Source organism: Lynx canadensis, chromosome E3 (assembly GCF_007474595.2).
Source record: "Lynx canadensis isolate LIC74 chromosome E3, mLynCan4.pri.v2, whole genome shotgun sequence".
NCBI lineage: Eukaryota > Metazoa > Chordata > Mammalia > Carnivora > Felidae > Lynx > Lynx canadensis.
In genome coordinates this window covers 3,528,979-3,556,615 of record NC_044318.1, presented here as the reverse complement: position 1 = coordinate 3,556,615, position 27,637 = coordinate 3,528,979, and the positions used below count along the sequence as shown (strand labels likewise).

Here is a 27,637-nt window from a genome sequence, read left to right as displayed (position 1 = left end):
GCTTGGAGGTCCCCGTGCTGCCCGTAACCCCTCTCACGTCAGACAAGTAGTTGTCAAGTTGTTTTCTTTTCCTTTTAACTGTTCTTAGTTCCTTTACATGTCTTTATTTTCTGCAGCTTCAACACTGTGAGAACTCTCATATTCTGTTTAGGCTCGGGTTTTGTTTTGTTTTTGTTTTTCTTTAATAATGTACCGTTTAACTCTGTGATCACTTAAGGTTAGAGTTTAATTTCCCCAAATTGCTTTTCATCTCACCTGATGCCCATTTATCAGGGCACACATACATTCTCCAGAGCATTTTAACATAATTTGGTGAAGGTTTAATTGATTAATTTCCTCTAATTCCATTAATTTCCTTTAATTTGTATATCTATGTTTCTCCTCACACCACATGGTTTGATTGTTGTTTTAGAATATATGATAAAATCTAGTAGGGCCGACCCTCCTCTCATCTCTGTTTAACTTCTCCTCCTTTAGCGTTTGAAGGTTAGCCTTCCCTGTTTTATTTTCCCAAGTGAAGTTTCCAATCATTTTTAACGTTACTCTTAAGACGTGCCAGTGTTCTCGGGCGGTGCTCCTTTGGGTTAAGGTCATAGTGACATAATGACATTTGGAAAGCTCTTACGGTTGCTTAGTTTCTCATTTCCATTTCTGTTTAATTTCTAGATTTTGGATCATTGTTTGACTTGGAAAATGATCTTCCTGATGAGCTGATCCCCAATGGAGGAGAATTAGGCCTTATAAACAGTGGGAACCTTGTTCCAGATGCTGCTTCCAAACATAAACAACTGTCGGAGCTTCTGCGCGGAGGCAGCGGCTCTAGTATCAACCCAGGAATAGGAAATGTTAGCGCCAGCAGCCCCGTGCAGCAAGGCCTCGGTGGGCAGGCTCAAGGGCAGCCGAACAGTGCAAACATGGCCAGCCTGGGTGCCATGGGCAAGAGCCCTCTGAACCAGGGAGATTCTTCAGCCCCCAGCCTGCCCAAACAGGCAGCCAGCACCTCTGGGCCCACTCCCCCTGCTTCCCAAGCACTGAATCCGCAAGCACAAAAGCAAGTGGGGCTGGTGACCAGCAGCCCTGCCACGTCGCAGACGGGACCTGGGATCTGCATGAATGCTAACTTTAACCAGACCCACCCTGCCCTCCTCAATAGTAACTCTGGCCATAGTTTAATGAACCAGGCCCAGCAAGGACAGGCGCAAGTCATGAATGGCTCTCTTGGGGCGGCCGGCAGAGGAAGGGGAGCTGGGATGCCGTACCCCGCGCCCGCCATGCAGGGGGCCTCGAGCAGCGTGTTGGCCGAGACGTTAACGCAGGTCTCGCCGCAAATGGCCAGTCACGCGGGACTGAACACGGCGCAGGCAGGAGGCATGACCAAGGTAAGTGAGCTGAAGTGCTCTGAATGCTTCCTACTCCTGGGGGCGGGGAGCTTCTCCTTCCTAGCAGGTAACGTGGTAACGGGGGTGGGGGGCTGGTGGAATGCGGCGTGTTCCTGCCTCCTTCAGTCTTTCCCTCTGCCCCTCAGATTTGGAGGAGGGAGAGCTGGTATCTGGAACCCAGAGAGAAAGATCTCTGCCCCTGTCCTTAAAGTGGGAATTCTTGGGGCGCCTGGGTGGCTCAGTCGGTTGAACGTCCGACTCTTGATTTCGGCTCAGGTCGTGGTCCCAGGGTCGTGGGATCAAGCCCTTTGTCGGGCTCTGCATGTAGTGTGGGGCCTGCTTGTGATTCTGTCTTTGCCTCTTCCCCCTCCCCCACTCATGCACGCTCTCTCTCTAAAATGCAGTACAGCAAGGTGGGAATTGTTAAAGAAGCCCGCAGTAGAGTAGCCTGCACGCGAGGCAGTTGAGAACGTTGGGAAGGTATCTGGACTAATTGCCAGTTTTCAGCCCTTAGGAAGATGTGTGCACATAGGACCACATGGTTGAAAGAGGCACCTTCTGCTGGGAATCAGCTTTGTGTCGCATCCCTGACTCGCGTGGAGGCTGCTCTATCCCGCTTTTACCCAGCTGACGGAGTTGTCGCCCGGTAGACCCTTTCCTTTTGACATTCGCCCGGCCGGCGAAGTGTCTTTTGTCCCAGTCCCCATTTTACCAGCAAAGAAGCTGCATTCCGGGCTGCTCAGCTGCCTGCCGTGAGGAGGCGGCGGAGCCTGGGCAGCTTGGGCCTTCGGGTCACAGGAGAGACTCGGGAGCTGTGGTCCCCAGAGTGGGGTCCGTGGGCCGACAGGGGCAGCGTCTGCAAGGAGCTTGTTAGAAGCGCAGAGCTCCCGACTCGGAACATAGGGTGCAGCCCGGCACCCTGCGCTCTCCAGAGCCTCCGGGGGACCGGGGGGGGCCTGTGCAGGCTGGGCTCTGGCTTGTAGCTACCGGCCTGCAGTGGGCAGCGGGCATGCAGAGTGGCAGCTGAACTCGGAGAGCAGGGAGGGGAGAAGCTGGGGAGATGGGAGACGGGACAGGAAGGGGGCAGGCTGATTCTCAGTGAGGGAGCAGACCCCGCAGAGGCTCCCAGACGAAGGCTACTCAGCGGCGGCCACTGGAGCACCTGTTTCAGGCAGCATTTGGAACAGCAAATTCTAGAACAGTAGAATCGTTTGGCTGTTGCTTGGATTTGAGTCCAAATAAAGGAAAAGGAGAAGTAAGAGTAGCACACAGTCTCCCCACAAGGCTCATGGGGGCATTGGGAGAGGCACGGGAAGCCCGAGGACTGTCTTAGGTAAGGAGACCATTTTTTTTTTTTTAACTTGGGAAATAAAAATGAGATAGAGTTGACCATTGAACAACACAGGTTTGAACTATGTGAGTCTGTTTATACGTGGGTGGGTTTTTTTCATAAACACAGTACTATAAATGCATTTTCCTTATGATTTTGTTAATAATGTTCTCTTTTCTCTAGGTGGCTTTATTGTAAGAAAACAGTATATAATACATATATGTAACATACAAAATAAGTGTTAAACTACTGTTTATGTTATTGGCAAGGCTTCCGATCAGTAGTAGGCTATTAGTAGTTAAGTTTTCAGGAAATCCAAAGTTCTATGCCAATTTTCAACTGGGTGGGGGTCAGAGCCTCAGACCCCTGCATTGTTCAGCAGTCACCTATAATTCCAGACGTTAAAATTGCATTTCTCTCTCTTGGAATGTTGTTAAAGGGGACTGTGAAGTTCACTTTTACTTGTCCCTGGCATTTGCAGAGGACACCTGCGTTCTAGAGGTCGGTTGAGAAGAGATTTCTGTGGGTTAGGGCTCATGGTCCGCTTGATGTTTGCTCTGTCCCAGTTCACTCATCACTCCATGCTGCACCATGGACTTAGAAAACAGTTACTTTTTTTTTTTTTTTTTTTTTTTTGGAGAATGCAGAGGGTTTAATGCAAGGGTTCTCAAACTTTTTGGTCGTAGAAGTCCTGGATAATCTTTTTTTAAAAAAAAATTTTTTTTTTCAACGTTTATTTATTTTTGGGACAGAGAGAGACAGAGCATGAACGGGGGAGGGGCAGAGAGAGAGGGAGACACAGAATCGGAAACAGGCTCCAGGCTCTGAGCCATCAGCCCAGAGCCTGACGCAGGGCTCGAACTCCCGGACCGCGAGATCGTGACCTGGCTGAAGTCGGACGCTTAACCGACTGCGCCACCCAGGCGCCCCAGTCCTGGATAATCTTAACCACTGTTGAGAGATTTCTTTCAAATGTGCATTATATCTGTCAATATTCGCCACATTAAATACTGGAACAGAATTTTGAATACCAAGCACACGTTCCATTAGCCATTAAGCACAGTGGTATCACATGGTATCCCAGAGCTTCTGGAAAATGCCTCTATGTTTCTGTGAGAGAATGAGATAAAAAAAGGCAATAATGTCTTCGTACTTTATGAAGTAGTTTTGACGTCAGGACCCCCTCCCCCACAGAAGGCCTCTGGGCCCTTTGATCATACTCGGCGAGCCACTGATCATGCTTATTCCTAAAAGTTGGGCTTGATATACCAACACGCGCCGTTCTCATGTGTAAATACGTGGATGATTTCTTCACGTCTTCGAGGTCTCCTGGATAAGTCAGATTTCCAGCGGTCTCGTGTGTCATAATTTGTTTCTATAGGGGTTTTTTTTTCTCGTAAAATCTGGACAACTTACATTCAGTTGATACGGCTCTTAAGAATCTGTTATCTCTAGGATCCTTACAGTTCATTTGTTGAAGAATCCGGTGGTTTTGTTTATTCGTTCTGGTAGGTTTCCTGTAGTCTGGGCTTGGTCGGTCCATCTCTGTCATCCCACGCTGCTCTGGCTGCCCCGAGTTTTCATTCCTTTGTGCAGAGTGATCTTTCAGACAGCCCTTCTCGAGTGTTCACTGTGTGGAGAGGAAGCGCATTGGTGTTGTGGAGACTGCCCCCTCTGTGCCCTGCAGGAACAGCCTCCCAAAGAGGCTGACGGCAAAGGAAGGACTGGGACTGGTGTTTTTTGGAAGGTAGTCATGGCCTTTGGGTGGAAACAAAAGAGTAGTGATGGACAAATAGGAAGAGCAAGAGACGAGCGCGTTTTAAGCCAAATAGGACTTAACAAAAAATTTTTACATGTTTTTATTATTTTTGAGAGAGAGACCAAGTGTGTGGTGGAGGGAGGGACAGAGAGAGAGAGGGAGACACAGGCTCCAGGCTGGTGGGACTGGAACCCATGAACCACAAGATCATGACCTGAGCCGAAGTTGGGATGCTTAACCAACTGAGCCACCCAGGCGCCCCCCCAAATAAGATTTTAAAATGCACACGGGGAAAAAGAGATTTTTTAAAAAATAGTGTTGTTTTAAAAATGATCATTACAGGGGCACCTGGGTGGCTCAGTTGGTTGAGCATCCGACTTCGGCTCGGGTCATGATCTCGTGGTTCTTGAGTTCAAGTCCCGTGTCGGGCCCTGTGCTGACAGCTCAGAGCCTGGAGCCTGCTTCAGATTCTGTGTCTCCCTCTCTCCCTGCCCCTCCCCCACTCATGGTCTGTCTCTCTCTGTCAAAAATAAATAAACATTAAAAAAATAATAATAAAAATAAATAAAAATGGTCATTACAAAGAAAACACAAATTTCCTACATGGCTCATTTGGTTAAGCATCTGACTTGGGCTCAGGTCATGATCTCAGAGTTCATGAGTTCAAGCCCACATTGGGCTCTGCGCTGTCAGCATGGAGCCCACTTGGGATCCTCTGTCTCCCTCTCTGCCCCTCCCCCATTCTCTCTCTCAAAAATAAACACTTAAAAATTTTTTTCCTATAAAATAATTCAAATAATAGAAGAGGTCAGCCTCGTTTCTTACAGTCACTTCTATACAGTTATGTTTAGCACATACTGTTTGTTCATAAGAAATGGAACCAAGCTACATAAGCACTTTGCTGTCTTACGTAACAGTACATACCCTGCTTACCTTTCCTTGTCAGCGTACACAGATTTTTTGTTTTCCTACTGATAGCAAAGTATTCCATTATTTGATGCACCATAATTTATTGATCTACTCCTCTCATGGTGAACATTTGGATTGTGGTTTTTCATTAGTATAAACACAGCTGCAATGAATGTATCTTTCTGTGTAGGTATATCCGCATACATTGTGGGATAGATTCGAAAAGTGAGGTTACTGGGTCAAAGGCTTTATTAAAAATTTCATTTCTAGAAAGTAATCAGGTATGTGGTTTAGCAACAAACCACCAAAAAAGAAAAAAAAAAAAAAGGCTAGTGCTAGAGTAAGAATTGAAAAGTTGATCTCCCTTAAATTTTGACCTTTGGTTCTCCCAAAGTTTCTCACCAACGACAACTATTTCTTAACTATCCTGTTGGGTATGATTTGTGCAGAGAGGCGCGTGCGCGCGCGCGCCTGTGTGTGTGTGTGTGTGTGTGTGTGTGTGTGTGTGTGTGTGTATAGATATCTCCCCCCTAAACATAAAGACTAGTATAGTACAGCAGTGCCTGAGTGGCTCAGTTGGTTGAGCATCTGACTCTTGACTTTGGCTCAGGTCATGATCTCCCAGGTCGTGGGATCGAGCCCCTGCATCATAGCACAGAGCCTGCTTGGGATTCTCTGTCTACTCTCTCTCTGCCCTTCCCCTGCTCAAGCTCTCCTGCCCCCTGCCTCAAATAAATAACATAAAAAAAAAAAAAAAAGAGTAGTATAGTATAACATCTCTCTCTCCCTCCCTTTATGTACGTACGTATGTATGTGTGTGTGTATAAATACATGTACCTATTTCCTGCCACTTAATAATGGAAGTTGTAAGTTTCATGTTGGATCGAGCTCAGTCCTTCTCACTGGGTACGGTATTAACCCTGATTTGGAGGGATGCCTGAGTGGCTCAGTTGGTTAAGTGTCTGACTTTGGCTCAGGTCATGATCTTGCAGTTTGTGGGTTCAAGTCCCACGTTGGGCTCTGCACTGACACTCAGCTGGAGCTTGCTTCAGATTCTGTTTCCCTCTTGCTCTCTGCCCCGCCCCCTCCTCTTCCTCTTCTTCCTCCTCTTTTTCCCCTCCTCCTCTCTCTCTCTCTCTCTCAAGTAAATAAACATTAAAAATAATAATAAAAATTTTAAAAAGTCCCTGATTCAGGTATATCTTAATTTATTTGACTAATGCCCTAATGGCTGTGCATTTAGGTTGTTTACAGTGTTTTGCTGATAATAACAATTTTGATTTATACATACATCTTTGTACAGCTGAGGGTATCTGCCAGATAAATCCTTAGTAGTGAAACTTCTTGATTAAAGGATACTTACTTTGTTTTTTAACTTTATTTATTTTGAGAGAGTGAGAGAGGGGGAGGGGCAGAGAGAGAGGGAGAGAGAATTCCGAGCAGGCTCCATGCCACCAGCATTGAGCTCAACACAGGGCTTGTTCTCATGAACCGTGAGATCATGAACTGAGCAGAAATCAAGAGTTGGATGCTTAACTGACTGAGCCACCTAGGCGCCCCAGGATACATTTTTAATAAGCATATTATCAGATACGCTCCATAAACGTTGTACACATAATGCCGTCACCAAAAGCAGATGAGTCTGTCCCCCGTATCCTCTCCAACACTGACAGTAAACATCCTTTTACTGATTTGTCCTTCTCTTAGGCAGAAATGTCTTTTCCTGAGTTCCTGGGCATTTATATTGTGCCCATATTCTCTGTTAGTTTTTCTGTTGTGTTTCCTTTTTTTCTTGTTGGTTTATATTCTTAATATTCTTTGTATATTAAAAATTAAAACCTTTTAATAAATGTAAGTTTTTTCCTCTTTTCTATTTGCTGAAGTCTGTTTTACCAGACGTATGGGTACTTAGGCTTTACAGTTTGATAGTTCTATGTTTTTCACCAAATAAATGGATGTTACCAGTTTTTATGGAAACAGATTTATCCATTTTTTTCCTCTGTGGCTTTTGGGTTTTATATCATGTTTAGGAATGCTTTCCCTGTTACAAAATTATGAAATATTCTCCTGTATTCTTTTCCCTTAAATCTTGGATCTTTAACTCAGAATTGCTTTTGGCTTGAGTGAGATGTAGAGATCTAGCTGTATGTTTTTTCCCAAATTACAGTTGTCATCCCAGTGCCATTTACTTAGATATCTCTGGTCCAGCTTTCTCCCCAGTGATGTGATATACCATTTTTATTACTTTTTACTCATTTTCAAGTTATACAGGGCTTGGGTCCAATTCTGGACTTTTGTTTGCTTGTTTCATTGATCTTTGCTTCTCCTGTGCCGGAAGCATAGCATCCTACCTGTATAATGAACTTTAATCCATGACGGAGGTGGTTGCTCTTCCTTCTTTTTTAAGCATCCAAAATTGGCTTTGCCATTCTTACACTCTTCTAGATGTGTCATTCTCAGCCCTGTGTGCACGTCAGAATTACATGGGGAGATTTGTAAAAATCTGTCTGAACCCCGCTGCAGACCAGTTAAGTTAGATTCTCTGGGGTGTGGCATGAGCGTTGATTCGGTTTACGGTTCTTCAGAGAGCAGTCAGGGTTGAGAAGTGCTGCTTCAGATCAACTTAAGGCTGTTTTTCAAATTCCTAAAAACAAACAAGCAAAAACTGTGGAATTTGATGGGGATTGTATTGAACTTTGTGAATCATTTAAGAAGGAATTTGACATGTTAAGTTTTAAGTTTTGTGGCTTCCTGAGTCCTCTTACGCTATCCATACTATAACTTGTATGGATAACTGGCTGCATTTCATGCAGTCTTCTGTTGCTCAGAAGCATTGTATAGTTTTCTTTATATAGGTAATATGCCTTTTTTATTAAGTTTATTTCTGCACGGATTGATGGGTTTACTGTTGCTTTCGATGAGTTATTCTCTTTCATTACCCAACCGACTACTGTTTTAGTACAGGAAAGATATTGATAGACACGTGTCACTTTGGTAATCTGGCCACTTTATGGAATTCTCTTATTTATTCTAATGCTTTTTCAGATGTTTCTCGTGGGTTTTCCCAGCGGACAGTCATCTTTTGCATTGTTGATACTTTCATCATCTTGCCAGTATTTCTCCCGATGTTTTATGTTCTTAGACCTCTCTGTCTTGGATCTGATTAGAGGTGTGTCTAGTATTTTATTATTAAGTATAGTGTGAGTTTTGGTTTGGAGTCATTTTATTTATTTATTTATTTATTTATTTATTTTTTAAAATTTTTTTTTTTCAACGTTTATTTATTTTTGGGACAAAGAGAGACAGAGCATGAACGGGGGAGGGGCAGAGAGAGAGGGAGACACAGAATCGGAAACAGGCTCCAGGCTCTGAGCCATCAGCCCAGTGCCCGACGCGGGGCTCCAACTCCCGGACCGCGAGATCGTGACCTGGCTGAAGTCGGACGCTTAACCGACTGCGCCACCCAGGCGCCCCTGGAGTCATTTTAAATTCAAGTATAATTGAATCTTCATTTATTAGTTTTAGGATTTTATCAAATTCCTTTTTAACATCTGTGATGATTATCCTGTGATTTTTTTCTCTTCTGTTTTATATATGTGACAGATTATCTCAGTAGGTTTCCTAACATCAAATTGAGCCTAACATCAAATTGAGCCATCTTTGTAATTGTGAAATTAAAAGCTAATATATTGCTAAATTTTATTTGCTAGTCTTTCATTTAGAATTTTTACTTCTCATTAATCACTAGTGACATTGATCCAAGTTCTTTTTTGTGTTTTGTCAGGTTTTGATATCCATGTCCTGTTAACTTGGTCAAAGTGAATTTGGAAGCCTTTCACATTTCTTCTCTAAATGGTTTGGCATTTGAATAATCTATTTCTTGAGGATTTGAGAGACTTCACCTGTACAACTCTATAGGCCTAAAACTTTTTTTCCTGGGGGCTGACCAAAGATCTTTGACAAACACTCTTGCTATTTTCTATAGATCTGGACTTTTTAGACCGTTGGTCTCTTTGATCAATATATTTTTCTTTAAGAAAGGTCTAAATTTACTCAATTTTGAGAAGAACTCAAAATATTTACTTTTATTCTCATAAAAATATATAAAGTGGGTAGTACGTAGTATTTCCATGTCACACCTTAAGAAATAGAGGAACACACAAGTGCCTGGGTGGCTCAGTTGGCTAAGTGTCCAACTCTTCATATCAGCTTAGGTCTTGATCTCAGGGTTGTGAGTTCAAGCCCTGAACTGGGCTGTGCACTGGGCATGGAGCCTATTTAAAAAATTAAAAAAAAAAAAATCTTTGGGGTGCCTGAGTGGCTAAGTCAGTTGAGCATCTGACTATTGATTTCAGCTCAGGTCATGATCCTGGGGTCATAGGGTCATGTCCTGCATCAGGCTCCATGCTGAGTGTGGAGCCTGCTTCGGATTCTCTTTATCTCTCTCCCTCTGCTCCTCCCCCACACTTACTCTCTCTAAAATAAAAGTAATAAAATTTTTTTTACAAAGTGGAGGAGCACGGAGTGGAGAGAAGGAAGGAAAGTTGAATAGTTTAGCACAAGTCGTATAGTCAGTGAGTGGCATAGCCAGAACTAGGTCCCACAGTTTGGCTAAAGGTCTCTCTGTCACCAACCTGTGCCTCTGTTCCTGGGTCAGTTTTACAATTTGTATCTTAATAGAAATTCTTTCCATTTCAGGCTTTAATAATTTTAGACTTTCTTGATGTTTGTGATTATTCCCACTTTCTTATTCCCAATTTTGTGACTCTTCAAGAAAATATTCAAAATAAAAAATATAGGGGCGCCTAGGTGGCTCAGTAGGTTAAGTGTCTTGACTTCAGCTCAGGTCGTGATCTGGCAGTCTCTGAGTTTGAGCCCCACTTCAGGCTCTGTGCTGACACCTCGGAGCTTGGAACCTGTCTCAGATTCTGTGTCTCCCCTCTCTCTCTCTGCCCTTCCGCTCTCACGTATTTGTTCTCTCTCTCTCTCTCTCTCTCTCTCTCTCTCTTCCTCAAGAATAAACATTAAAAAAGAAGAAGAAGAATATTTCTTAAAAGGTTTTGGTAAATTGGTAATTTCTCGTGAACTGGTCATTTGGTGAATGGCCTGATGCCATTGAGACCCTCTGTGTGGTCGGCTTGTCAACTTGGCCATCAGAATAGATCCAGCACTTTCTACCTTTTAGGGTGTCTTTGTGCAGTAGCAGGTAACCCCTCGTCCCTCCTGGGCAGACTGACTTCAGTTCGGAAGGAGTGACCTTGAGGCTGGGGGAGGGAGTCGTGGGAGTGGCCAGTGGTCAGTCCCTTGCCTGTGTCCTCCCCTGCCCCCAGCTCGTCCATCATGTTTTCTTTCTTGATGTAACCATTTGTTTTCTGTTCTAAAATTAGGGGCACCTTGGGGCTCCTGGGTGCCTCAGTCGGTCAAGCATCTGACTTCGGCTCAGGTCATGACCTTATGGTCCGTGAGTTCAAGCCCCATGTCAGGCTCTGTGCTGACAGCTCAGAGCCTGAAGCCTGCTTCGGATTCTGTGTCTCCCTCTCTTTCTGCCCCTCCTGTGGTCATGCTTTGTCTTTGTCTCTCTCTCAAAAAAATAAGTAAACATAAAAAAAAATTTTTTTTTAATGGAAAACAGCTATTTCAACAACATGGCAATAATGTTAACATGATAGGACTTTAAAAGAAACAGTTTCTCAACTTCAACAGTGGCAAAACCTGATATGTTATCTTTTTGGTAGCATGTTGTAGGTTTCCACTGAAAATAACACAAATGCTTGTCTTTTAGAAGGAAAGCCAAAAAGATAAATGCAAGTGGAAATTGGAAGCTGTGCGTTGAAATTATTCTCCTGGCTACAGGTACCAAGAGTTGTTGCTCGGCACAGAGGTGGCAGAGGGAAGCCAGAAGCTGATAGAGGATGGTGTCATGATGTGTCTGGCCAAGAGTCCAGAATCTAATTCTAAGGTTGATAAAAATGTGCTTTTGTGACCCTAGAAATCCTATTAGTCCTTTCTTGGAAGTAACAGATCTAAAAGGGCCCAAAATAGTTTACATGGTAAACCATGTTTACAAGGGGTTAGGTGAGGGCTTTTTTTTCCCCTTAATTTTTTAAATTTAATGTTTATTTTGAGAGAAAGAGAAAGACAGAGCAGGAGCAGGGCAGAGGCAGAGAGAGTGAGACACAGAATCTGAAGTAGGCTCCAGGCTCTGAGCTGTCAGCATAGAGCCCGATGTGGGGCTCAAACTCATGAACTACAAGACCATGACCTGAGCCGAAGTCTGGTTCGCAACCGATTGAGCCACCCAGGTGCCCCGAGGGCTTAATTTTAGATAAGATTTTTGGAGTATAATTCTCTTTTGGAAGTGGTCAGAAAACATAGAACTCACTCTTGCCTGAAGCTCTCCCGAAGGGGTAAAGGCTTTGAGTGTATGAAGACCCCCACGGACCCAGGCAGCCAGCATTTTGGTCAAATGGGATGAAGCAGTGATTCTCAGGCTTGAGCCTCCAGCAGAATCAGTGGAGGCTCATTAACCCAGAGTCTTAGGCCCCTCCCCTGAGTTCCTGATTCAGTGGGTTTGGGGTGGGGCCTAAGAATTTGCATTTTTTGCCGGGTCCCATGTAACCCTGGTTGTGCTGGTCAGGGACCACACTCGGAGCACCTGTGTGCTGAAGGAATAAATTAGCAGATTATGGTGAGTAAGGAATTAATACAACCTGGCTATTATAGGAATGAATGACTCACCCACCTTCTCTATTTTTTAATGATAATAGGAAATTTCTTACCTTTAATACCGGGAGAAATAATACTGCACATTTGTCTGATGCTTTTCTTATTTTCATGTACTGTCATCTGATCCTTGAAATAATGCATAGAAAACAAGGGGATTGTAAGTAAATCCTTTTTTTAAAAGACTGCCATGGAGGGGCACCTGGGTGGCGCAGTTGGTTGAGCGTCCAACTTCAGCCAGGTCGCGATCTCGCGGTCCGTGAGTTCGAGCCCCGCGTCAGGCTCTGGGCTGATGGCTCGGAGCCTGGAGCCTGTTTCCGATTCTGTGTCTCCCCTTCTCTCTGCCCCTCCCCGTTCATGCTCTGTCTCTCTCTGTCCCAAAATAAATAAAAAACGTTGAAGAAAAAAAAAAATTAAAAAAAAAATAAAAGACTGCCATGGAAATCAGTGGTCACTGTATGGATTGAGGAGATTGGAAGCTTTGATTGGATGCATTGTGCCATGGGGTGCACGCTGCTCCTGTAGGCAGAAGTTTTGGGGGGAAAATACAAAGCCAGCTCAGTAATCCTATCCATCATCTTAATGGAAGGTGATCATAACTGTGCCTAACTTCCTATGATAATTATCCATGAATTTATTTCTTTTTAAAACTTTTTAGGGGCACCTGGGTGGCTCAGTTGAGCATCCAATTCTTGATTTCGGCTCAGGTCGTGATTTCATGGTTTGTGAGATTGAGCCCTGTGCACACCTGCTCAGGATTCATTCATATTCTCTCTCTCTCTCTCTCTCTCTCTCTCTCTCTCTCTCTCTCTCTCTCTCTCTGCCTCTGCCACTCGGTGCTCAGGCATGTGCGCACGCTCTCTCGCTGTCTCAAAATAAACATTAAAAGCTTTTGAATTAACAGATTGTATATGTACATTAAATGGCTTGACCACAGATAGTACTTGATCTGCTTCCTCTTTCTTCTTCCTGTTTTTCTTCTTTCTCCTCCTTTCCTTTATCTTCCTCTTTCTGGTAGTAGTAGCAGTAATTGGAGCAGTAGTCGTCGTAGTAGTAGCAGCTGCCATCCCCCAAATACGGTCCGGCTGTGCGCTTAAGAGCAGAGCCCGGGCTCTGGAGAAAGTTGTCTCAGTTCAAATCCAGGCTCCAGTAATTATCAGCTGTGGGAAAATTATGTAATGACTCTGGGTCTTAGTTTTTTTGTCTTTTAAATGAGGATAATGATAGCACCTGCCTTTGAGAAGTGTGTAGATGAAAGAGGGGGTGATGATAGTATCTGTCTCGGAGAATTGTACTAATGGAATAATACGGTGTATGTATAGTTCTTAGCACAGTGCCTGGATGCTGAAACACTTTCAAAGATTGACTCGTGGCTCACGCTGTCTTACAGAAAGGGTTTGAGATAACCACAGAACATTCGAAATGATAATGAGACTGCCTTTTTAATGTTTTCAGATAATATTTTCTAGTAAATATAGTGTTTATTGTACAAAATTTTGAAAGTCTAGAGAAGAAAACATTGTCCATAATGCTATCACCTACTTCATAATTAGTGTTAACTTTCTGATGTCTTTCTTACCAGTCTTTTATCTATAATTATGTATCTCTATTTTTTTAATTAAAAAAATTTTTTAATGTTTATTTTTGAGAGAGACAGACGGAGATAGAGCATGAACAGCAGAGGGGCAGAGAGAGAGGGAGACCTAGAATCCGAAGCTGGCTCCAGGCTCCGAGCTGTCAGCACAGAGCCTGATGCGGGGCTTGAACTTACGCACCGCGAGATCATGACCTGAGCCGAAGTCTGACGCTTAACCCATGGAGCCACCCAGGCTTCCCACATATCTCTTTTTTAAAGTCAGGGTTAGAGTCCTATTTTTTTTTACAGTTAACTTTGTAACATTATTTTCTGTAAAACAAACTGAATGAATGTTCTGCAAACAGCAACATTGAATCCTTTCATTAGATAAGTCTCCCAAGTGACTATTTTGAAGAGTAATACTTGTAAGGAAACCCAGTCAACCTTGTTACTTTTCAACTAAAGGTCAACTATTAGGATCTAGAGTTAATGGATTAGTTTTTGCATGTATTTAACTTTTTAAATATCTTATTGTTTTATTATTTTTGGAAATATAATTTGCATGGTGTGTAATGCACAGATCTTAAGTGTTCATTCGATGCATTTGTCAAAACTCATGGAGGATAGGCCACACCCCTTTCAAGGTCTAGGGCTTTTTCATTACCCCAGAAAGTTCCTTTGTATTCCTCCCTTTTCCTGTTCTCCCGTCCCAACCCTACGATCACTACTGATTTCTTTCACCATGAATGAGTTTTACCTGTTCTCAGGTAAACTCCGTGTGAGCAGAATCGTACGGACACGGACTTTTTTTGCAAGGCTTCCTTTGCTTGCGGAATGAGATTCATCCATACTGTGGCCCAAGTTTAGTTGCTCTTTTTATTGCCAAATAGCACTCCATTGTATGAACACACCGTGACTTGCTATCTGGTCTCCTCTCCACGGAGGTCGTGGCGCTTTCCTGTTCGGAATAGTTAAGAGTAAAGCTTGTGTGAATATTTTTGTGTAAGTCTTTGTGTGGACATAGAAATTTTCATTTCTCTTGGATAAATAAGTAGGAATGGAATTGGCTGGATTAAGGAGGGGTCTGTTTTCTAGACTAATTCAGGAGTCAGCAAGCTATAACCCATGGGCCAGATTTGGCCTGTGGACTGTTTTTATATGGCCCACAACCTAAGAATGGCTTTTATATTTTTAAAGGGTTGGTTACAAAATAAACTAAAAAACAAATAAAAGAATGAGGCATGGAAACCATAGGTTGCCTGCTAAGACAAATCTTTAGTAACTGCTGCTTTTCCGAAGATGTCTGCCACCCCTGTTTTGGTCTGTTCCATTGAGCTGTCTGTCCATTTCTTTAGCTTTATTATAAGTGTTAAAATCAGGTTGTTTAGTTTCTTATTTTCGTTTCTGTTTAATTTCTAGGTTTTTTATCAGTTTGACGTGTTTGTTGCTAATATGGAGAAATACAACTTGACTTGTCTGGATTAACATATCCTGTAATGTTGCTCAACTCCATTATTGGTTCTATTCTTTATTTGATACATGCCTTAACATTTTGAGTCATGTTGTCTTTAAATAAACGCAGTCTACTTCTTCGACTTTATTTTTCTGACTTTACTGTTCTGAGATCTCCAGTATAGTATTTCATGAAAGTGGTGAGAGCATACACACCCCTTCTGGTGTTCTTGACCATGGAGGAAAGCGTTCCATTGCTGTCTTTAAGTATGGTATTAGTTGTAGGCTCCTTGATTGAGAAAAGCCCCCACTGTTCCTACTTTGCTGATGGCTGAATTTCATCAGATACTTTTCCTGCATCTGTTGAGATGACCATAAAAATTTTCTTTATTCTATTAATGTGAGCAAGTACATCTTTTTGAGTGTTGAACCAACCTTATATTCCTGGGCTAATTTCCCTTGATCATGATGTATTATTCTCTCTTTATATTACTGGATCTGATTTATTAAAACATTGTCTAGGATTTATGCATCTGTATTCGTGAGGGATATTCTTGCCATGTCCTTACTTGTTTTTGCTGTCAAGACTCTACCGGCTTCATGAAATTACTTTGGAATTGTTACCTCTTCCCTTATTTTCTGAAAGAGTTTGTCTAAGATTAGTATTGTTTACTCCTTAAATGTTTGATAAAATTCACCAGTGAAACCATCTGGGTCTGGAGTTGTTCTGATGAAAAGGTTTTTAATTATTATTGAATTAATGTCATAGGTACAGGCTATGCAAATTTTTCACTTCTTCCTGCCTTTTGTATTGATAATTTGTTTTTCAAGGGGTTTATCCATTTAATCTAAGTTCTTAAATTTATTTGGCATAAATCTGCTAATATTCCCTAATTTCCTTCTGATGCTTGTAGAATCTGTGATAATGCTTATTCACCACCCCCCCCCCCGCCCCCCCCGTTGATATTTATAATTTTTGTGTCTCCCTCTTGTTTTTCCCTCATCAGGCTGGGAAGGGATTTGTCAATTTTATTTTTTCAAACAGTCAGGTTTTGTTTTACCTTTTTCGTTTCTTATTAATTCTGTTTTTGTTACTTTCTTTCCACTTAATTTGGGTTTATTTTGCTCTTTCTAGCTTTCTGGGGTAGGTACTTAGATCACTGAATTTAGACTTTTCCAATATTAACATTTGAGCAGTAAATTTCATCCAAAATATTGCTCTGTACTGCATCCCATAAATTGTGATATTTTGTTTTTATTATCATTTAGTTCAAGGAATTTTTATATTTTACCTGTGATTTAATTTGTGCTTTTATGTAGACGTATGTTGCTTAATTTTCAAATATGTGGAGATTTTGCAGATACTGTTTTGTTACTGATTTCTAATTCCTTTGTGGCCAGAAAATATACTCTATGATTTTTGTCCTTTGAAGTTTCCTGAGACCCTTGTGATGGTTGAGGATATTGTTTTTCTTGGTGAATGTTCTACATGTGCTCTGAAGGAATGAGCATCCTGCCGCTGGAGGGTGAGGTGTCTTGTAAATGTCAGAGCAGGTTGGTGGCCTGCACTCAAATCAGCCGTGCTCTAACTGACCTTTTTTGGTCTTTTCTGTCAGTTACTGAGAGAGTATTAAAATACCAACTGAAATTGTAGCTTTTTTGTTCTTTAGTCAGTATGAAATCTGACTGCTTATTTCCTGTGTTTTGAGGCCCTTTCATTAGACAAATACACATTTTGGATTATTCTTTCTGGCTGATGAATTGAGCCTTTTATCATTGTAAACGTTCCCCTTGATCTCTGTTAATATTCTTTGTCTTGAAATCTACTTGTCTCATTACCGTAGCCATTCCTACTTTTTTATGATTAATACTTGCAAAGTATGTCTTTTTTTTACCCTCTTGTGTCTTCATATCTACAGTCCATGGGGCACCTGGCTGGCTGGGTGGAGCAAGCATGGGCCTCTTGATCTCGGGATTGTTAGAGCCCCATGTTGGGTGTACAGATTACTTAAAAATACAATCTTTAAAATAAAAGACATACTAATAAATCCATCTCTTGTAAAGAGCATATGGTTGGGACCTATTTTTAATTTATTCTGATGATCTTAGTCTTGGAGTGTTTACCTTATTTACATTGAATATTGATATAGTTGGATTTAGGGCCCCATCTTGCTATTTGTTTACTATTTGCGCTCTGTATTTTGTTCCTTTTTTCTCTTTGTTCCTTTCCTACTCTTCTTTTGAAGGCCGAGTTTTCATTTGTGGTCTTTGGTTTGTTTATATATATAATTTCTTTTTTTCTTTAATTGTTTTTAATGTTTATTTTGGAGAGCGAGAGCGTGCACATGAAAGGAGGGTAGGGGGTGGGAGACAGAGGATTTGGAGCAGGCTCTGTGTTGACAGCAGAGAGCCCGGCGTGGGACTCAAACTCACCAACTGTTGAGATCATGATCTGAGCTGCAGTCGGGTGTTTAACCGACGGAGCCACCCAGGTGCCCCTATATAAATATAATTTCTGATTATGGGTCACGTTTTCCTACCTCTTTGTATGTTCAGTAATTTTTGACTATGTAGTAGACATTGTGACTGTGTTGTCGGATATGAGTTTTGTTGTCTTCCTTTGGAGAGGGTTGGGTTTGTTCTAGAAAGCGTTTGACTCACAGATGAGTTTGATCCTTTCAGGATTTGTTTTTAAACTTTTTTAAGTCAGGTCTTGAGGAGCCCTGCTCCTTAGGCATGGCCTTTTTGGGGTGATCTCAGCTCAATATCTGGGATGTTGTGTGAAGTGTTGAACTTCTGGCCAGTCAGAATGTCCATGTCTCCAGCACTGTGCTGCCGCTGGTATCTGTTCAGTGCACAGTTTCCGAGCGGTCCCGCACACTTGGGCATTCGCCTTCAAAACCCACACTCACTCACTGAGGCGTCCAGCGCCTTTGCACGGTCCTCATCTTCAGCCCTGCCGAGCTCCTGTACTGACCGCAGGTTCTTGTAAGCCTGTGCTCGAGCTCTTCCCTGGGCCTGCTCTCTCTCTGTTGCCCGTGGAGCTCTGCATTTTGTTGTTGGTTGACTGGGGTTTCTTGGTTGGGAAACTTGCCTGGGGTGAATGAACACGTGGAACTCCAGGAGCCGGAGGGCCTGAAGCAGTGAGGCTGACCCTCAGACCAGCCCCTGCTGGGGCAAGCGCGACAGCCTCTGGTGGGGACAGGCTTTCCCTGGCGCGGCAGGAGACAGCAGCGGGTTACTGGGAAGTTCGGAAACATGGTTGTACCTGAGCTTTAATGTCACCTTGTAACTACTCAGTAGATGAAAAATTTGGAACTCAAAATCAGATGTTTTACTTAGGGTCCTGGTTGGGAGGTGGGGGTGCAGTATTCAAACCTGGGGTCTGTGTGTCGCCTCTCTTCTTTGTATTCCTCTCAGGTGTGTTTCCATCAGTACAAACATTTTAGGAGCCGTTCTCAGACCTGGACGTGCACCTGTCAGACTTGAGCATAGATATGGGCAGTTCTTCCTAAACTTTTAAGGACTTAGGGATGAACTTGTTAAGATGCAGGTTCTAATTTGGAGGTCCAGGGGGGGTGGAGCACCATGAGTCTGCTTCTGTCACCAGCTGTGGCATCGGGACACCTCTCCACCTTGATGATGTGAACATACATTGGAATATGGAATGTTTGCCCATCATTGGTTACAGGACACATTGCCACTTCAAAAGGTATCTCTCATTTCCTTCCTTGTTTGGTGTAGAAAGTTGGGATGTGCTAAACCTAACATTCTTTATGTAAATGGGTCCACAGCATGACTTCAAGGATCCACTTCTCCAAAATGTTTCTGCAATATTTTGGAAAGAAGCACGTCTACTGTAGACAGTAATTTGCTGTCCATCTGTCACCAAGTTAAAACATTTAGGGTTTTTATGTTGATTACTGTGTAATACTTCTGGCATTTTTCAGAATTATATAGTGGCTATAACATAACATTTCAGTAGAATCCTATTATGAACAAGGATGACAATTAATTGTACTTACTCTTCCTGAGTTACGGTAAGAGAACAGGTGAGGGGTGACATTTCCTGGGTGGCCAATGTGCCGGGTAGTTTGCAGCATCATCTCACTTCATCTCATGTTTAATAATCCTGTGAGGCGGGTGCCATATCTGTTTTCCACAAGGAATAAGAAGATATCCTGGGCCACTCTTCTTGCCTCCTAGGAGATTTTTCAAGATGATATGTGTTAGGGGTGTCTGGGTGGCTCAGACAACTTCCAACTCTTGATTTCAGCTCAGGTCATGATCCCAGGGATCGAGCCCCACATTGGGCTCCCTACTGAGTGTGGAGCCTGCTTGAGATTCTCTCTTCCCTCTCTCTCTGTCCCTACCTGACTTGCGTGTGTGAGTGCTCACTCTCCCAAATAAAAAACAAAAACAAAAAATGACACGTGTTGGAAAGTAGCTGACTTTGATTCACAACCTGTGACTGACTCTAAAGTTTGTATTGGTTATATCACATCATTTTGTATGTAAGGTGGCAGGATTCAAAATACAGTGGGGAAGTGCATAATACCTAATTTTCTGTGTATGGATCAGGTTATCTGCATCTGTAAAATTTATAGAACAGGTAACTCAAAGAGCACGTCTTAATTTCCCAGAAGCATTTTTCATCCTATGAAAGGGTGTTCTGCTTATACCTTTCTAGAAAGCACACCCATATGTATTGAGCCTTGCCTGTGTTGTGATTGGGCTATAGATCTCAGTCTGAAATATTAACTCAGCCAAGCAGGTTTTGCAAGACCCATGAAGAAGTCAACTTTTCTGGCTGGTGCAAATGTGTGTTTACCTCATGAGCAGGAGGCCAGCACAATTATGATGTCTTTAAACATGATTTTGATTTTGATTTTGATTTTGATTTTTAAGTTGTTTTTTTTTTTTTTTTTGAGAGATGGGGGAGGGGGGAGAGAGAGAGAGAGAGAGAGAGAATCCCAAAAGGATTCTCAATGTAGAGCCCCACATGCAACTCGAAGCCAGGAACCGTGAGGTCATGACCTGAGCCGAAGTCAAGAGTAGGACACTTAACTGACTGAGCCACCAGGCATCCCTAAATGTGATTTTTAAAAGTGATTTGCCTCTTACATTTTGTTGTTGTTGTTAACATACTACTGTAGCAAAGGTTTGAATTGTGACTTTCAAGGTTTTTTTAATTTTCAAAACACACCAAAGAACAAAGAATATTACAATCAATACCTATTTTTCCGTTCGTCAGAATTAACACTTGTTGGTGTTTATCAGATAATCTCCATAGGTTTTTTTCCCCCATTTTTAAAGTATCCTTTCATTTTTAAAGCAGTTTTATATCTACAGAAAACGTAGAAGGTAGGACAGAAGACCTTGCGTCTTCTTCCTTGCCTACCAGTTACATAGTTTCCCCAGTACTGACATCTCTGTGAGTATGGTGTTTGTCACAATTAGTGAACCAGTATCGACACAGGATTATTTATTATTAACTGAAATCTATCCCGGTTTCCTCAATTTTCCCCTTCTGTTGTAGGATCCCATCCAGGATACCACATTACACTTGTCATGTCTTAGGCTTGCCCCTCTTGCCTGTGACATTTTCTCCGACTTTCCTTGTTTTTAGTGACCTTGACAGTTTTGAGGAGGACCGGTCGAGTATACTTAGGGTGCCCCTTTGCTGGGATTTTTCTGATGTTTTCCCATAAGACTGAGGTTACAGGCTGATGGGGTTATGGAAGGAAGATCAGAGAGGTACAGAGTACCATTTTTATCAGTTCATACTGTCAGCACGGGTTACCATTATGGCTGATGTTGCCCTTGTCACCTGGCTGAGGTCCTGTCGGATGTCCCTGCTGTAGCGTTCTTCTTTCTTCCCTTGTCCTTCCTGCCCTCTTTTGAGGGAAGTCGCTAAGGGTTGGGGGTTGTGCTCTACCTGCCTTGTGCTGGAGTGTTTATGTAATGTTTTGGAATGCTTCTGAATGGGAGGTTTGTCTCTTCTTCATAGTTTTTGAAATAAATGAAATCAAATTGCTTGATTAGCAAGCAATCTACATGTCTAGAGGCACCTGGCTGGCTCAGTCGGTGGAGCATGCAACTCTTGATCTTGGGGTTGTGGGTTCAAGCCCCCTGTTGCGTGTAGAGATGACTTAAAAATAAAATTTTAGGGGTGCCTGGGTGGTTCATTTGGTTAAGTGTCTGACTTTGGCTCAGGTCTTGATCTCACAGTTTGTGACTTGAGCTGTATTGACAGCTCAGAGCCCAGACCTGCTTCGGATTCTGTGTCTCCCACTCTGCCCCTCTCCCGCTTGCGTTCCCTCTCTCTCTCTTTCAAAGATAAATAAACATTTTTAAAATTAAAGAAAAAGAAAATTTTAAAAAAAACCTCTCTTAAAGATAAATAAACATTTTTAAAATTAAAGAAAAAAAATTAAGGGGCGCCTGGGTGGCTCAGTCGGTTAAGCGTCCGACTTCGGCTCGGGTCACGATCTCGCGGTCCGTGAGTTCGAGCCCCGCGTCGGGCTCTGGGCTGATGGCTCAGAGCCTGGAGTCTGCTTCCGGTTCTGTGTTTCCCTCTCTCTCTGCCCCTTCCCCGTTCATGCTGTGTCTCTCTCTGTCTCAAAAATAAATAAATAAACGTTAAAAAAAAATTAAAAAAAAAAAAGAAAAAGAAAAAGAAAATTAAAAAAAAAACTTGGTATTATTAAAAAAGAATACACAGGGGCACCTGGGTGGCTCAGTTGGTTGAGCGTTCAACTTTGGCTCAGGTCATGGTCTCACGGTTCGTGAGTTTGAGCCCTGCATCAGGCTCTGTGCTGACTGCTTGCTCAGAGCCTGGAGGCTGCTTCAGATTCTGTGTCTCCTTCTCTTTCTGCCCCTCCCCTGCTTGTGCCCTGTCTCACTCTGTCTCTCAAAAATAAATAAATGTAAAAAAATTTCTTTTCTTTTTTAAATGAATACACATAGGGGCACCTGGGTGGCTCAGGTGGTCGAGTGTCTGACTCTTGATTTCAGCTTAGATCATGATCTCACAGTCATGGGGTCAAGCCTTCAGTCAGGCTCCATGCTGAGTGGGGAGCCTGCTTAAGATTTTCTCTCTCTCCCTCCCTTTCCCCCTCCCCCACTTGTGTTTTCTCTCTTTATCTCTCTCCCTCTCTCTCTCCCCACTCCTCCCCCCCAAAAAAAAAACCCATATAGATTTGATTCATTTATTATAAACTTCTATTCATATGACTTCAAATTCCCCCTTGTATTTTTTCTATTGCAATTTTTCTGTTATTGTTTATGCACACTTCTGAAGGTACATGCAATCAGAAAACTCCTTATGAGAGGTTCAAATAGTGGGTGTGGCTGGATCTAAGAAACCAGAGGTTTTGTTTTAGTAATTTTTAAAATAAAGATACACTCAGAAGTAACCCAAGTGTACATCATTAGATGAATGGGTAAAAAAATATGATGTACACCCACGGGAGTATTACTCAGCCGTAAAAAAGAATGAGATCTTGCCATTTGCAACAACATGGATGGACCTATAGAGTGTTACTGCTAAGTGATACTTAGTGATACTAAGAGTAAGACAAATACCGTATGATTTCACTTATTTGTAGAACCTGAAAAACAAATTAACAAAAACAGACTTTTAAATACAAAGGATAAACTGGTGGTTGCCAGAGGGAAGGTTAGTAGGGGAGTGGATGAGATAGATAAAGGGGATTAAGAGGTACAGAGTTCCAAATACAAGATGAATAAGTCACAGAGATGAAAAGTGCAGCACAGGGAATATGGTCGATAATCCTGTGATAACGTTGTGTAGACACAGATGGTGTTGACTGCACTTAACCACAGTGAGCACAGAGTCATACAGAATTGTTGAATCAATATGTTGTACACTTGAAACTAATGTAACATATGTTAATTGTACTTCCAATAATAAAAAATAACTAAAGGCAGATTACAAAATTGGTGTGCAAGGGAGGGGAGAGGATGTACTCAATTATTAATGGAGTTTTCCCCCAGGCATTTTTGATTGTCTTTGATTTGCTTAATAAAATGCATTCTCTGTGTTCAAAAATTCCCTTTTGTGGGGGTGGGTATCTGCTGAGGACTGAGCACCTTTCCTGAATGTTCTAATGAATTGAGTGTCCAGAGTACTCTAAGCAGCAAGCACCTCCAGAGCTCTGAATTTAATGTTGATGACATTTTCTATTCAGGAGATGCAAATAATTATCAATGGATTGTAATTCCAAGGCGATAGCTCTGTATATACATATCTGTGCATATTATTGTATGTTTTAGAATAACACTGTGTCACTTTGGCTTGTGGCTTTTGAAAAATGGCGCATACTCTGATGTAACCTCATAGCACCGGTTGCTTTGTTATCTACTAAGTGGAAACTTCATGCCCTCAGTAATGAGCCATATTATTCATTTCATGTCTTTCTGCCAAGTATATGATGAATGAACTGGAAAACCAGCCATCTTAAATCCTAGAACAAGACAAGAGATAGATAATACCAGGAAATGCCAATTTCAAACATGGTCTTGGAATTATTGACTTTGTAAATTGTTACAGTTAGGGTACGTGCCTGTCTGTTTTCAGTATGGTAGAAAATGTATTCACTGCAGAGAAGCCTTTCTGATGTTAGAGATTTTCTGTGCTCTAGTTTGGAAAGAGATCTTAAAGCCACCTCCAGATGGCACCGTGCTCTGCGGTTTCCACATCATCCTCCTATGTGCTATCCCATGTAAGTCGGAAACAGGAAGTCCGAGCATTGGCGTGTGCTTGGCTCGCAAGGGTGTGTGGTCTCAGCGGGGGAGCAGCCGACTGATGGGGCGTAGGGATAAGGGACAGATGAGGGAGGTTACAGGGCATGCTTTCTCCCCTGAAAACCTGGCACATTCTGTTTGGAGATTGACTGTGGAATGGGAGGTGCTGGCCTGCTTGGCATTTGTGCCAAAGGTTGTCAGGGTGTGGCTGCACCCAGGTGTTGAAGGAACGGTGTGTGCAGGTGGGAGCGTCCTGAAGAGGGGAGCTGTGACTCTCCGGTGAGTCTGTCAGGATCTGATTGGAGAGATCACAGCAGCTTTCTTCCCCGTGTGTCGATTTTGCGAATGATGTTCTTCTGAGACAGTGCTTACCTTTGATGAGTAATCATCACGATTAATAACCAGCTTACTCTTGCTTTTCCCAGTCTCCGTGCTCGTTTTAATTAATACCTTAGATCAATTAACTCCCTGCCAGATGGCTGGTCACCTAGTCCTACGGTTGTGGATATTCGAGTAGAGACAGACTTTGAAACTGCACCAACAACTTCTCTAGGCCTGGTGGATACTCAGACTTCTTCCTGGCAGGTCTGTGTTCTTGCTGATGGTGATCATCGAGAACAGTCTCTGCCAAAGTTGAATATTACTGTTACTATTTAGCCCACCTCTCAAGACTCAGCTCTGACCTCTTGAGCCATTCATCCGTCCCCCCGGGCCAGGACCCCTTTTCCCTCCTCTGATTGCATTTGGCACTCCTTGTCCGTGCCCGCTGCTTCCCGCCCACGTCTGGGTTCCTTGTAGCTATGTTTCTCCTTGGGCTCGGGAAGACATGGCCCCGCTGCTGTGCACCTCCACTGCCCCACGGTGTCTCCCTACTGGAGGGTGCTTGATAAACATCCCCCTCAGTGCTGATAACTTGTGTGTTGCTGTGGCCTTTTCAGCTTCCACTGTCCCCAAAGATCAGAGTGTCACTGCTAAGAGCTCAGAGCTAGGAGGCAGGTGGGATTTAGTGAGAGGTGGGCAGACTTGATGGTCTCCTCCTTAAACAGGTACTTTCTCCTTACACATGCATCTTGCTATCTAAACCTGGGAGCCATACACATTTTGGTAAATCCCTCACCATCCAGTCTCCTGACTGTTGCTCTCCAAAGCTCGAATGGAACGGTGTCCCTGACTGCTGGAATTATGACAGAGTGCAGACAACAGGATAATTGTGCCTTTGTTGTACCAGGAGTCAACTCTGCGGTTTCCAAGTTGATAAACATAAGCCATTCGAGCAGTGTGCAGCTTTTTATATCCTAATTGGCTGTTGTGTATTTGCTTCTCTTTTCCCTTCTTCCAGCCTTCTTTGCAGATAGTGTTGGTACATGTCTGAGTGGCTAACCCTTGTTCAGGTTTTTTCTGGCCACATGTATAATCCATTAGAGCAGAGGGTGACAACCTAGAACCATGTTATAACCAGGCTGAATTTGATTACATTACCACCCAGGAGTAATCTCTGGCAGTCATAATGCGTTTGATCTACCTAGTTGTATTGCGTGACTGATGACAGCTGACATTAATATTTTAGGTCCAGGTGTATGGCCAAACGGTGGGTCATCTTATCATTATGGGTAGTTAGAATGTTTAAGTCCAGAATAGCCTTAAAAAACAACTTTTCCCCTTAAGATAAAATAATGCTTTGTGTAGAGATTTTGAATAATACAGAAAATAGTTTAAAAATTTTTTTAAATCACCCATAGACCCTCTAGAGTTATCACTGTTAGATAGTTTGGTGTTCAGGGCTGGCTCAGTCAGAAGAGCATGCACCTCTTGATCTCGGGGTCGTGAGTTTGAGACCCACATTGGGTGTAAAGATTACTTAAAATTTTTTTTCATGTTCTCCTAGCTGTGTGTGTATGTGTATGCATGCACACACATACATACAGACCTGTTAATTCTAGGGATTCTATGTTTTGTATCCTTTTGTTAAAAATTAATGTACAAGATTTTCCTCTTGTCTGTAATGAGTGAGTTTTTATAATAAGAGTTTTACTTTTAATGCTAGCACTGCCTTAGGTCGACTTCACACTTTTCCAAGTGCTTTCACATACCTCCTTTATGAACATGGTGCAGAGTGTGTAGAGCATGGGGTTAACTGGGCCTCCTCACAGGTCCTCCTTGCTCCACCTCCTCCCCAGTATGCGGGGGTGACTGGAAACATTTTACTCTACAGAGTGTATTTCATTAGGACCTTTCACAGCTCAGTGTTTGGTTAGAAGTAGAGCCACGTGTGTGTGAAGCAGTGCTGTGTCTTCGAGCGTGTTTCATGGTTTGAGATTTATGGCGTTTCCATAAGCTGGGCAGGACTTCATCCCCCCATGTCTTCCTGCAGCCGAGGCCCGTGGGGCTGGACGGCGGGCAGCCACAGGAAGCCTTGGGTTTGTGTCCTCAGTGCCTCGTGGGGCTGGTCCTCCACCCTGGCTGTTTCAAGAGCTAGTTCCGTTTTCCTGCCCGACGGTAGAAGAGGAACATGATCTTCTGAAAAGTCAGCTTTCTTTCTTATCTTTCTTTCTGCTTTAAATTTGACCAGAAATCATCCTGGGCCGGCCTCCCGGAAGCCTTCTTTGGGTCCTCAGTCCCGTCTTACCTCTCCTCCCTGCATCCCTGCCTTCCCTGCTGCTCCCTCTGTGCTCTGGTGCCTTACTTTTCCAGGGGATTGTGAACACCTGCAGGAGAGTCCTCCTCAGCCTCACGGGAGTGCTCCGCAGAGGGCTTGGGGGAAAGGCTCGGGTCACCGAGTGAATTACTGGAAGCCCAGACCTCTATTCTGTTTGCTGCAGTGTAAATTAAAATTCGTCATCAAGATTGGCTCTTTGTAGGGTGCCTGGGTGGCTCAGTTGGTTAAGTGTCTGACTCTGGATTTCGGCTCAGGTCTGTGAGCTCGAGCCCTACCTTGGGCTCTGTGCTGACAGTGCGGAGCCTGCTTGGGATTCTCTTTCCCTCTCTGCCCTTCTTGCACACGTATGCTCTCTCTCACAAAACAAATACATAAACATTAAAAAAAAAAAAAAGATTTGCTCTTTGTAAAATAAAATGCTTTTCTCTTTTTGCCTTTTCTTTCCTTTCTTTTATCACCTCTTCCCCCCCTTCTGTCTCCATGGCCGCTGTGGGGTGCGCTGGGCCGGGCCTTTGCTCTCAAGGAATACTCAATCCTACAGAGGCTGCTTTTCTCCCCAAGAAGGTATTTGGACCTGGAAACATTGGGGGAAGGAATTGGTTGCCGTTCTGTTGCCCTTACCTGGGGTTACTTTGTGTGTGACACAATCTGAGATGGTATGGAGGGTGCAGAAAGGCTGGGCCCTGAGCAGTGTGGGTGGCAGGGAGACCCCCAGTGTTCTGGACAGGCTGCTGGCCACCCCACAGGGTCCTCATGGGGGCACTGTCCTGGGAGGTCCTCCTGCCCCAGGGCCCAGCACTGGGCTCTGCCAACTCCCAAGTCCCCAGTTGTCATCCCCTGCGAGTAACTGGGCCTTCCAGGAGTGTGGACCTTATGTGAATCAAGAACTGGTTGTTTAAAACCAAAGCAGTCCTCGGATTTAGGCTCTGAAGGAACTTTAAAGGTCACCTAATGGTCACCTGAATGTTTCATGTTTTATAGCCGAGGAGAACTGAGACTTAGAGAGCCGAGAGGTTTGTCCTAGCCTTGAGGCTGATGAGCACAACACCGCGATTAGTCTCCCACTGCCCTTGGCCCGGTGCTT

General features: G+C 43.3%; 1 protein-coding gene across 3 annotated transcripts in view; it reads left to right on the top strand.

Annotated features, from left to right (window-relative positions):
- LOC115503724 (CREB binding protein) overlaps positions 1-27,637 on the top strand; it is a 128,092-nt gene that overhangs the window by 22,943 nt on the left and 77,512 nt on the right. For all 3 annotated transcript variants that reach the window (XM_030300056.1, XM_030300057.1, XM_030300055.1), the window contains exon 2: positions 667-1,379. In XM_030300056.1, the coding sequence (XP_030155916.1) occupies positions 667-1,379 (713 nt within the window). The remainder of the gene's footprint in view (positions 1-666; positions 1,380-27,637) is intronic.